This window comes from Gadus chalcogrammus, chromosome 7 (genome assembly GCF_026213295.1).
Source record: "Gadus chalcogrammus isolate NIFS_2021 chromosome 7, NIFS_Gcha_1.0, whole genome shotgun sequence".
NCBI lineage: Eukaryota > Metazoa > Chordata > Actinopteri > Gadiformes > Gadidae > Gadus > Gadus chalcogrammus.
The window spans coordinates 16,429,840-16,442,371 of record NC_079418.1 but is presented as its reverse complement, the minus strand read 5'-3'; the positions used below and the strand labels follow the sequence as shown (position 1 = coordinate 16,442,371).

The window sequence follows — 12,532 nt, the reverse complement described above, 5'->3', positions numbered from 1 at the left end:
AAATAATAATTTGGCACCCAGTGAATTGGGTTTCAGGCTGCCAGGGAAATTTCAATAAGCAATAGGCCATTTATGCAAGCCACAAATTAAAAAAAGCATTTCAAAACCAAGAGCTGATGAAAGCTCACCAGTCTACCAGAGCAGACTTCCACACATCCACCATCTAAATATAGGCTATAACAATAGGAAACAGCATCTTAAACACTTAATTATGTCATAATTTATGAAGCCCTCATCCGCACTTAAGTTTGAATGGACTACGCTGTCTGTTTGTGTGTGTGTGTGTGTGTGTGTGTGTGTGTGTGTGTGTGTGTGTGTGTGTGTGTGTGTGTGTGTGTGTGTGTGTGTGTGTGTGTTTGTGTGTGTTTGTTTGTGTGTCTGTGTGTCATGTCTGTTTGTGTATGAGTCTGTGTGTGTCTGAGTTTGAATGTATGTTTGTATCTGAGTGTGTGTGTCTGCGTGTGTTTGTGCGCGTATGTGAGGTTTTGTGTGTTTTTGTGTGTGTGTGTGTGTGTGTGTGTGTGTGTGTGTGTGTGTGTGTGTGTGTGTGTGTGTGTGTGTGTGTGTGTGTGCGTGCGTGCGTGCGAGAGAGAGAGAGAGAGAGAGAGAGAGAGAGAGAGAGAGAGAGAGAGAGAGAGAGGAGAGAGAGAGAGAGAGGAGAGCGAGAGAGAGAGAGAGAGGAGAGAGAGAGAGAGAGAGAGAGAGAGAGAGAGAGAGAGAGAGAGAGTGAGTGTGGGTATGTGTATGTGTTTGTAAAGGCCAACAATATCCACAGAAACTTAGTCGGCGACAGTGGTTTCGTAGGACTTCCAAGACTGCACTTTCACATCTAAATTGCCATTCGGCTAATTGCTTTGGGACACTACAATGGCGCCATCTAGCGTGAGATCACTGGACCATCAGCGTACATTTAATCTCCAATTCACTACACCAGCAACTATAACCGATTAGGTGTGCTTAATACTTATGGCAATATGACAAATATAGCTTTTGACGTGCTTTTGACATTATTTTCAATGTTTTACATTGTATTTTATTTATTTTTAGTTGCATGCAGTTTATATTCTGGATTGTGATCAGCATATGGAACGTAGGCCTCATGGTATTACACTGACAACTGCAAACCTACATGATTGTATGATGATCATCGTGACATGCAATGATTTATGTCCATCACTATCAGTTGATAATCACTTATACAAAGTAAGCAAATTTACAATGATATTAGGCCTACTGCTCCACTGGCTGGATGAATAGTACAGTAACCGTTGTTACTGTACTATTCCTTGTGTTCACAATTTTTTGGATTGCATTGTGGACTGGGACAGATATTGCCCCCCTGGATGTTAAGATGCTCCAGCGTTGCCGGTGTTGTGTCGAGATCTGTTTCCCCGTCGAGATGTGTTTCCCCTAGTCCCAGATAATGACTGTCAGGATGCGTTCCCCCTGTTCTAAATGGTCAAATTGAATGATATCAGCCTGAAAATCACAGCACTTATCTGTTGTGGGGAAATAAGTCAGCAGTATGAATTTGAAAGATGTGTGAGCCTCCTTTCCTATGGAACAGAGGGGGAACAGTATCTGACAGTAATATTCCAAGCTGTCAGGATGCGTTCCCCCTGTTCTAAATGGTCAAATTGAATGATATCAGCCTGAAAATCACAGCACTTATCTCTTGTGGGGAAATAAGTCAGCAGTATGAATTTGAAAGATGTGTGAGCCTCCTTTCCTATGGAACAGAGGGCCTTTTCGGGTAATTTCGGACGGGGGCGGGGACTAGGGGAAACACATCTCGACGGGGAAACAGATCTCGACACAACACCGGCTCTACGTACGAGACAGGGGGCCAGCTACGTCGCCGTTACGTACGCACGTAGGAGAGACAGGGGAGGTCCCTGCTACGTGCCCGTTACGCACACACGCAGGGAGGTTTCTGTAGCAACAGCAGCTGATGCTGTAGCGCGGCGGCGGCTCGAGGACGGAGGTCTGCGGCATCAGCGGCTTCTGAGGCGGGGCGACTCATTCTCACGGCGGGGGGTCCGCGGTCGCATGGGGATATCCTAAATATGTGGAAGGTCAGAGAACTAGTGGATAAAGCGTGAGTATGATTTAAAAGTAAGCTAATTGGTTTAGCAGCTGGGCTCGTGCAGCCCCTTGCGCTGACAGAGGATGCTGTGACGTCAAACGCCACTCAGCTGTTAGCTTGAACGCTATCAGCTGGATGGCTAGGCGCCAATTACACCTTGCGGCCAGTCGTTTTAGTTTTAGAAATGCACATATCATGCTTTTATTAGACCTACTTAGATTTGATAGGTGATCAAGTGGCTCTCTTATAAATGTGGAGCCAAGTCTGTCCCCGATCGAGGATGAACCCATACAGCGAGCTAATTCTCTTAGCACGGCTAAGAGAATTAGCTAGCTGTATGGGTTCATCCTCGAGCCTCAGTTCTCTTCCTCTACTGAGGAGCCTTGGCGCCTCGGGAGCCTTCAAGGGCTCCATGAATAACCACTATCGAGAGAGAATAACTTCCTCGCTCTGTTGAAGGGCACAAGAATGGACACATGTAGATGATAGATGCATCATTTAGACTTCACCGCCCCCAGCGAGGCCTAGCGTGTCCTTTCCTGCCATAGGACTAGAGCCTTTTATTGCGCCACATGGCTGGCCATCATTTAGAACAATAAAATAAAACATGCAACACTGTTGGTGGTTAACAAACAAGAATGTGAATTATCTCATCTCCATTATTGTTACACATGTTTAAGTAGTGTGACATGTAGGGGTAACTTTGTCAGCACAAATAATTCGTCCCATTCAAACGGGTCAGGCTGATGTCCAGTCTAGGGATTGCTGCTCCTGCTATCTCTTCTTCTTAATAAGATTTGCATCGATTCAGGGAAATGTACATTATTTTACAGGTGACCAGGTTTACCAGGACAGGGTCGTTTTCTCTTTCTCTATAATGTTTGTAATTCATTCCAGCCAAATCGTAATATATCATAAAGCCATGTATATGTTTGAAGTATTATGCATTCCTTTTTAATCTTCAAAGTTGTCATTTAGGACGCTCTAAACTGCACTTAACTTTTATCTGGAGTTATTCCAAAAAACACAACACAGCTTTTTTTGGAATGATATAATTGATCTGGAAGTGACATGTTATTTCACTCCCTCTTCATGGTGTTGGTAGACACCATATATCTCTAGGTAGAGATAGATGGATACTATTTACATAGATAGATGGATAATATGTAGTTAGATAGATAATATCTAGGTATCTCGCAGAGAAAATGTAATTGGGCACATTGAACACACAGAACACAAACAAACTTCAAAGACCTGCTTCAGGAGCTCAATGGGGCCGTAGAACAAAGCTATAACAGAACGGTTGTGTCCGGCTGTCTCCTCTACGCACAAGCACACACAGACACACATTTCATGTGTGTGTGTCATGAAAACAACCACACACACCCATTGTCGCCTGTGAGTTTGTGTTCCTTGTGTTTTGTGTCTAGGTGTGCCGACCAGGTTACAGAAGAGAGCTTTCTTTCATTATTCATAGGGCAGAGATGTTCTTTTTTGGATAGAGAATCCCTCTGCCTGCCTTTCATCTTGCTCTGTTTTCTTGGCAGAAATATATTCAGTGGATGGGCCTTTAGTAGCTGCAGATGTGTTTTACTGTTTCTATTATTTGTGTGTGTAATACTTTGACATTTGCAGCCCGACCGTGTGGGAAACTATATGACTTCTCGTCATATAAAGCTAGATGAGGTTTTCTTGGGTCGGTTAGGATTTCAGTAGCGATCCATTTTCTGGTTCCTGGTTGACGGATACATTTAATTGAAAAGGTATTAAAGATCCCATATCATGCTTCTTCTTAGGGTTAATAATTTAATTTGGGGTTACTGCAAGAATAGGGTTACAAACTTACCAGCCTGTATGTTCAAATACCCCTTATCATTCTCACTGTTTTATATCAGTTTTGTACCATGTCGCTTTAAGACCCCCTTCAGAGTAGCCAAGTTTGGAGGTCTAAGAGAGGCGACCCGACTGTAGAAAGCAAATGTATTCCTTCATAATGTCACGTGTTAATGCTGGGTGACTTCACGGACGCCGCAACCATATTGTTTAGCACCTTCGGTGTACACCCATGTGACGTGGAATTCCCAGACCCTGGTGTCAGGGGGTCAGGGGGACGGGGGGCAGAGGGTTGGAAGGACGTTGGGCGGGGTCGGCTGTGTGTCGCCCTGGACGTCTTGATCCAAAGCGACGTGTCCAGAGCTTCCCCCGGCTGAGGCGCTGTGTTCTGTTTCCCCAGCACCAATGTGGTGATGAACTACTCAGAGATCGAGTCCAAGGTGAGAGAGGCCACCAACGATGACCCCTGGGGCCCCTCGGGCCAGCTGATGGGAGAGATAGCCAAGTAAGACAAACACTCACTCACTCTGTACTATTGTACGCACTGGTGTTCAAGTGCATCGATTATAAAACCCCAAATAAAAAACTTTTGTGCACACATATTCCAGAAGATGGACACTAATGCACTGTGTGTGTGTGTGTGTGTGTGTGTGTGTGTGTGTGTGTGTGTGTGTGTGTGTGTGTGTGTGTGTGTGTGTGTGTGTGTGTGTGTGTGTGTGTGTGTGTGTGTGTGTGCAGGTCGACCTTCATGTATGAGCAGTTCCCAGAGGTGATGAACATGCTATGGACCAGAATGCTCAAGGACAACAAGAAGAACTGGAGACGCGTCTACAAGGTACAGTAACCATGTCGAGGCAGTACAATGGAAGACTATCCTTATTGTGAAGGAGATTGGTAGTTATTAAAGTTCCTCTTGTTCCTTTCTGAAGGCCCACTTTGTGCAGCCGTTCATGGAGCTGTGCGGTGCTTCACTGCTGCATGGTTGTCTTGAACAGGGTTCATCTGAAGTCTAGAGAATGGTTGTCTTGAAAAATTATTATGGCAGAATGGGTTAAATATGTCACTTCCTGTTAGACTTTGAGCAGCAAACTAAACCATAACGTTAACACAATACATGTTAAGGTCTTGGCTGTGTGTGGTCAGAAGATACTTGAGGCAAGCTTGCCATCAGCTTGCTTGATGGTAAGGTAGCACCCTGTGTGTTTTTATAAATGTGTCTAGCTGACCAGGAAGAGCAGCAGAGGACGTCCCGTTGCAATAGTGCACTGACTAAAAGGAACTGCACTGAACCAGAAGCCCTCTTTTCACCAATCAATCCGTTTTTAGCTCCATCTAACGTGGATATATTTTCTCTCTCCCCTCCCAGGCTTTACTCTTGCTGGCCTATTTGATTAGAAATGGGTCAGAACGAGTGGTCACCAGCGCCCGGGAACACATTTACGACCTGCGATCGCTAGAGAACTACAACTTTATCGGTAACAACACAGCTGTTTAGTTTCATATAACTTTATTCCTATAACCCTCCATTCAAAAACTCCTAGCCTCTAAGGGGGTCACAGGACAGATGTATTAGACAAGAGCCCTTTTAACTCGTAGCCACTAGGTTCATAGGTCCAGATATATTTGACAGTACCTTCCAACTTGTAGTCTCTAAGGGTGTCATAGGTCAAGATGTATTAGACAGGATCCCTTCTAACTTGTAGCCACTCTGGTTATTATTTTGTTGAAGGAACAAAGTGTATCGGAGGTGGCAGATTTTTTTTCACATTTAGTTAAAATGAGAATGGCCTTCATCATTTTAATTTTAATAAAATGTGTTGGATTATGACCTAAAGTGTTGTGGTTATTACATACAATGATGGTAGTGCTTTACAGTATTCCAATACTGTTATATATCCGAAGAGGCCCTGGAATCTCGTTTTTTCCTCCAGTGTGATGCAAACATATGGCAACAAAGGGCTCATATATGGCTCACATATTTGTCTGCATGGTTCAGGAGTTTTGTAGTGTCCTTGAACATTTAGCTGAAAATGCCCCCCCGTCACCTTTTAGGTACTGTAACAACTGACCCTCAAGTTCACTCTGCAGGCCTACATTATGACCGGGGTATCTTTTAGAGCTGCCTCACAGTGGCCCGAGGCGCGCAGCGTTCCCTAATGAGCGTTCCTCGCTGTGTGTTCTCCCAGACGAGGGCGGGAAGGACCAGGGCATCAACGTGCGGCAGAAGGTGAAGGAGATGGTGGAGTTCGTTCAGGACGACGACCGGCTGCGGGAGGAGAGGAAGAAGGCCAAGAAGAACAAAGACAAATACATCGGGGTCTCCTCGGACAGCAGGGGCGGTACAGGGGGGGCCGTCTGCGGGGGGCCAGTGGGGGGTGCACTAGGAGGCAACTTCAAGAACTGTGAGTCCAGTACCCGATGTCTAAACGCTGTGATGGTCATTTAGAGCTGGGGTTACTGATGCAAAACAAATGAGTGTATTTGTTTCAACACTATTTATTGACTTAACGTACCCCAAATGTATAATATAGGATTCCCAGAAGGTTTCCTATGCTTCAAGTGACTGTTTATGAGTGCACAGGCAAAACGTCCCACCATGTCTCTGGCATGTATTGCTCATCTTGATTTGTTAACCAGACCTTCACAAAACCAGTAAAAGCAGTAAAAAACCTTCATCACCATTTTGTCAAAGATGATGAAGAGTCACAGATGATGTTGCTGGTCTACTCGTAGCAATTTCCGCCATAATGAGGACGGCCATGTCCCCCACAGCATCTCATTCTGAGGGCCTGCCCCTAGCTCTCATAGTTTCTGATGAGGAGGAGCAGCCCAGCATCTCTTCCAGAGGGTTTCAGCCTGTTCAGGTGCTGCAGGTTGAAAGACTCAGAACTTCACAGACAAAAGGCTGCTGGTGCTTTCTCCTAGTCACCCAATCACAGATTAGGTCAACTGTCCAACTGCTGTTTAATTTCAGAACGGAGTTGGTTGCTGTAAAGACTCTTTCACAAATTGAAAATAATGTTTATGTCTGTATACCTTGCTCGTGAATGTTTAACAAGAATTGATTGCGGCAATTAGGAACGAGCAATTAGGAGCTAACATGGCACGTTGTCATAGAAACAGTAAAAAAAAAAAGCACAGGGAGGCAGAAATGCTGCGTCCCAGTGCTTCCCATCGCCATGCCTGTGCATTTCTGAGAGAAACACACCGGGGACATAGTCCCAAACATCTCCTTCCTACTCTAAATCTTCCATTTGTCTTTCACTACCATATCTTGGTATCTAACATCCTGGCCATTCCCATCGGTCTGATTGGTATGCGTTGGTCGGTTCAGCTGTCAGTTATCTGTCCTTGCTCTGCCTCCAGCTGGAAGTGGGGAGTTAGACCGGAGCAAATGGGATGAGGACTGGGACAAGAGCAAAGGGGCGTTCCCCTTCAGCGAGAAGCTCGGGGAGATCAGCGACAAGATCGGCAGCACCATCGACGACACACTCAACAAGTTCAGGAAGAAGGAGCGGGACGACTCCCCCGACAGAACCAGGTAGCTACAGGAACACACACAGACAGACACAGGAACACACACACAGACAGACACAGGAACAACACACACAGACAGACAGACAGACACAGGAACACACACACAGACAGACACAGGAACAACACACACAGACAGACAGACAGACACAGGAACAACACACAGACAGACACAGGAACACACACACAGACAGACACAGGAACAACACACAGACAGACACAGGAACAACACACAGACAGACACAGGAACAACACACACAGACAGACAGACACAGGAACACACACACAGACAGACAGACACAGGAACAACACACACAGACAGACACAGGAACAACACAGAGGCAGTCACAGGAACAACACACAGACCGACAGACAGACAGGAACAACACACAGACAGAGGTACAACACACAGGAACAGCACACACAGACATAGGAAACTCACACATACAGGAGTAACACGCCACATGCAAATATTCTATTTCCAAATACAGATACTTGTGCACACACGTACGCACGCACACACTTCCCAATAGACCACAAAGCCCATCTTCAGACGAACTCCTGAATATAAATATGTATTTTGTGTTGAAATTATTTCATGTATAGTTTGTGTTGCTATTATACTTCTTCTTTTCATATTGCATTGTTGAGGTGCCTGAGACCCAAGAATTTCTTTGCCAGCGACTGCTGCTGTAATTGTTGTGCATATGACAAATAAACCATCTTGAATCTTGAATGAGAACACAGCTTTATGTTATCCCCGGTTGCCATAGTGATGGCGACGAAGACCGGGCATCCAGGAACGGCCGGCAGGAAAAGCTGGAGTTCAAAGACGAGGAGGAGACGGTGACCACCAAGAGCATCCAGATTACCCAGGCCACCGAGACCACCACCACCACCACCAGGAAACGCAGCGGGGCCCCGGGCAGCAAGACCCTGGACCTGGGAGCAGCTGCCCACTACACCGGGGACGGCAGCCCCGAGGACAGGGTAGGACACACCGGACCCTCCGTCAAACACACACCGGACCCTGGGTCAAACACACACAACACGCACCGGACCCTGGGTCAAACACACACAACACGCACCGGACCCTGGGTCAAACACACACAACACGCACCGGACCCTGGTTCAAACACACTCCGAACCCTGGGTCAAACACACACCGGACCCTGGGTCAAACACACACCGGACCCTGGGTCAAACACACACCGGACCCTGGGTCAAACACACACAACACGCACCGGACCCTGGGTCAAACACACACAACACGCACCGGACCCTGGTTCAAACACACTCCGAACCCTGGGTCAAACACACACCGGACCCTGGGTCAAACACACACCGGACCCTGGGTCAAACACACACCGGACCCTGGGTCAAACACACACAACACGCACCGGACCCTGGGTCAAACACACACAACACGCACCGGACCCTGGGTCAAACACACTCCGAACCCTGGGTCAAACACACACCGGACCCTGGGTCAAACACACACCGGACCCTGGGTCAAACACACACCGGACCCTGGGTCAAACACACACCGGACCCTGGGTCAAACACACACCGGACCCTGGGTCAAACACACACAACACGCACCGGACCCTGGGTCAAACACACTCCGAACCCTGGGTCAAACACACACCGGACCCTGGGTCAAACACACACCGGACCCTGGGTCAAACACACACCGGACCCTGGGTCAAACACACACCGGACCCTGGGTCAAACACGCTTTTCGTTTGGTGAGATGTTGACTTATTTCCTCTTCCTTGTGGATCTAGACGTCTGTCAGGCTATCTCCCAGCAGTGGTCTGGCGGACCTGCTCATGGTTGACCACCCACCTCATCCTGGCGCTTCCCCGGGTAGGCTGCTTCACCTCACATCCACATGGGATTCAGGGTTTGAAAAAGGAATTCTCTGCTGAAATAGACCCCTGCTGGTGTGTTTGGTGTTTGGTGTCTGTGTTTTCAGGCAGCAGTTCAGAGCTCATTGCTGGGTTTGCTGACTTCTCTTCCCCCGCAGCTTCTGCTAGCCTCCCATCCAACATGGGTACCTCCCTCTTCCCCCTTTTAAAGCTGTCTTTTGGATGAACTTGACTAATGTAGTGAGCAACAAAGCTAACCATCCCCTGTCCTGCAGGTGCTGCAACACCAAATGGGAATGGAGAGTTTGGGGATTGGAATGCATTTTCTACCCCACCATCATCTGCCACAGCTTCGTCTCAGCCTTCCACTGACCTGTTTGGCAGCGTCCAATCATCCACAGCCCCTGGACACGATGCTGTTCCACCCTCTGCTGAGCTTTTTGACCTCATGGGCGGGACAAACAATTCACTGACCAATCAGCATGCAACGATGTGCACGTCTCAGAGCTTGACTTTCTCTCTTGGGGGGACAACTGTTTCCATGCCAACGATGCCACTCTCCCGCTCCCAGCAGGTGGGTGTGTCTCTGTCAAAATTGTATTTCTGTAATGGTAACGTATGATTGTCCATTAAAGGATCTTGGATATCTTATAGAGATAAACATTAGAGCGGTCACGGTATTTCTTCTGTGTTTCAGAGCATGGGGGGTCTGGTGTCCCAGGGGCCAATTGGGCCGCAGCAGAAGTTGGGGGCCGGAGGTCAGACGCCGTTGGGGTCCACCTGGTCTGATCCCTCCGTCAACATCAGCCTCGACTTCCTGTCGTCTGGCCTCAACTCCAAGACGCCCCCCACTCTCAACAATATCATCCAGCAACAAGGTAGACGAGACCTTTTGCAACTGGCATTTCTAACAATTTACGCTCAAATAATTGCGTGTGTGTTGGACGGCAAAATATGAATGACTGAACTTGTATTTCTGCAGGCCTGCCTCCAGTCAATCTGCTGCCCCAGAACTTTGGGGGGCTAAACCTCAGCTCCCTGCCCCCGGCCACCCCACTCAGAACAGCCAATCCTATGCTGGCCAGCAACGCCATGGGCATGCCTGCATCCATGGCAACGGGGACCATGGGAATGGGCATGAGTGGAATCCCAGTGAGCCAAGGCATCATGGGGATGAACATGAGCATGAACATGGGCCTGACGGCTCCGGTGATGATGGGCAGCATGTCTGGCCTGGGCATGCCTGCCGCGGGGATGCCCGCCTTGGGCCTGGCTCACGCCATCGCCCCGGTCATGGTGCCACCCAAACAAGATGCCTTCGGTAACTTTGGCAACTTTGACTTCGGAAAATGAAGAAGTTCTCTCATGAATGCATGTCTGACTCTGAGGTGTGTATGTGAAAGAGAGGGGTGAAGACGAGATAAAGACTAGGAGATAACAGGAGGACTTCCTGAAGAACAGCGTTAAGGGTTTCCCATCTGGCTCTTGTTTCTCAGGATTCCAGTTGTTGGTCGGCATGTTTTGGACTAATGAAGGGGGGGAAGGGGGTGCATTTTTTGCTGTTAAAACGGCTCTGCTCGTCAACTATGAAGTGTAAGTGCGCCGGTTGACCACTAGAGGGACAAATAGGTGTATCACGTATGAAGTGTTATGGTGTTGTTTTCTTGAGACCAATTTAATTGCCCATTTATTATATAATGGATATTTAACGAAAACAGATCTGCACTGTCACATCACCTCATTTTATTTTTGTTTAGAAATTATTTTCCACGTGTAGCATTTGGATGTGCTATAGCCTACCATGGCCTTTTTCTTTTGACCATGAAAACTAAAGTGTATCCAAGAAAGTGAAATATCCTACTGCTTACCTGGGGATAAGGATTAGTTCTGACCCCTATATCTTTTATAAAGAGCGTCCCCTCCTCAAACCTTGGACACTTGTACACGGTGTAAGGGCTGAAGGGAGTGTCATCAGTATTTGGATCATGCCACTGATCCTCAGGTCCTTAAGAACGCTATTCCATATAATTTTGAATTAAGCTATAGTATGTTTTTACTATACACAAAATGTTTGCTAAAAGTAGTTTGAGTTTGTTCAATCTTAGCCTATAGTTTAAATGTAAACTTTTCCCCTCATAAATAATGGCAACCATGTCAAAACTTGGGTCACTTTTTGTTGCTAGCAGAAGTGTGTGTGTGTGTGTGTGTGTGTGTGTGTGTGTGTGTGTGTGTGTGTGTGTGTGTGTGTGTGTGTGTGTGTGTGTGTGTGTGTGTGTGTGTGTGGAGAGATGCAAAGAAGAGCCTGATGGTTCTGCACTCCAATGACCAAATCTTTATTTTACTAAAGGCCTAACGTTACTCAGAGGGATCGTTATTTGTTCCACAGCTGTTTGTCTTCATTGTCTCGCAGGTTATGTTTGTATACTTGAAAGCTACTAAAATACTTTGTATTAAACTGTGAATGATAGAATAACCCACCCTTTTCCTTTGCAGTCCATTCATTTGATTGAAACCAACATGTATCTCTGTAGCCTACTTCTCGGCAGCTCATTAAATTATATTATTTAAAACATCCTATACATCCATTGTTTGGTTTTTTGGTGATTATTGTGAAGACAACCGAAACAAAAGCAAACTTGTAACTTAAGTAAATCTACTCCATCCCTAAACTATAGCAAGCTTAACCACCGTCCTCAGGTCTTCGGAGTGTTTCTACTTAATACCTTAAAGTCGAAGTTAAGTATGGAGTTAGAATCATGCCAAAACCCCGCACACACGGAAAACGTGTTTTGCTCACGCATAACGATTCACACGCACACAAAACGTGTTTTACTCACGCACAATGATTCACACACACGCTCAGTGTGGTTTGCAAATACAAAACATCATTCACAAACTAATGCATTTTGCTTCAGAAACAAATACAGTATGTTTTACACAAAGTACAAAAAAAATCCTTCAAGTACACAAAACAATTCTACAAGTACGGAACACTGAAAGCTGCGCGTGGATTGGAAGGCATTTGCGCACGGATCAGCAAGGCGGAAAATTAGTGCCAATAGTCACGTGACAAACAAATGTCCTGTGATTCACACTACACAACAGCAGGTGGCGCTGTTGTGTCAGTTTAAGGCCGCCAGAACTATCTTTTTTCTCCCCAAAATCTTTATTTGATGACGGCCAACCGTGTGTGGATTCTATGGAAAGC

At 46.6% G+C, this 12,532-nt stretch overlaps 1 protein-coding gene across 1 annotated transcript; it reads left to right on the top strand.

The window, feature by feature from the left end:
* Positions 1-1,809: 1,809 nt before the first annotated feature.
* Positions 1,810-11,992, top strand: LOC130386570 (clathrin interactor 1-like). Its single transcript, XM_056595560.1, has 12 exons — positions 1,810-2,098; positions 4,320-4,424; positions 4,658-4,754; positions 5,286-5,394; positions 6,106-6,321; positions 7,286-7,460; positions 8,227-8,443; positions 9,241-9,322; positions 9,432-9,509; positions 9,600-9,898; positions 10,022-10,202; positions 10,307-11,992. Exons 1-12 carry the CDS (start codon positions 2,067-2,069, stop codon positions 10,675-10,677), a joined length of 1,962 nt encoding a protein of 653 aa, XP_056451535.1. The 5' UTR covers positions 1,810-2,066; the 3' UTR covers positions 10,678-11,992.
* Positions 11,993-12,532: the final 540 nt, after the last annotated feature.

Coding starts and splice junctions, on each gene's coding strand:
- LOC130386570 (XM_056595560.1), top strand. CDS start 2,067: ATGTGGAAGGTCAGAGAACTAGTGGATAAAGC. Junction 4,425..4,657: donor CTGATGGGAGAGATAGCCAA/GTAAGACAAACA, acceptor GTGTGTGTGCAG/GTCGACCTTCATGTATGAGC. Junction 7,461..8,226: donor GACTCCCCCGACAGAACCAG/GTAGCTACAGGA, acceptor CGGTTGCCATAG/TGATGGCGACGAAGACCGGG.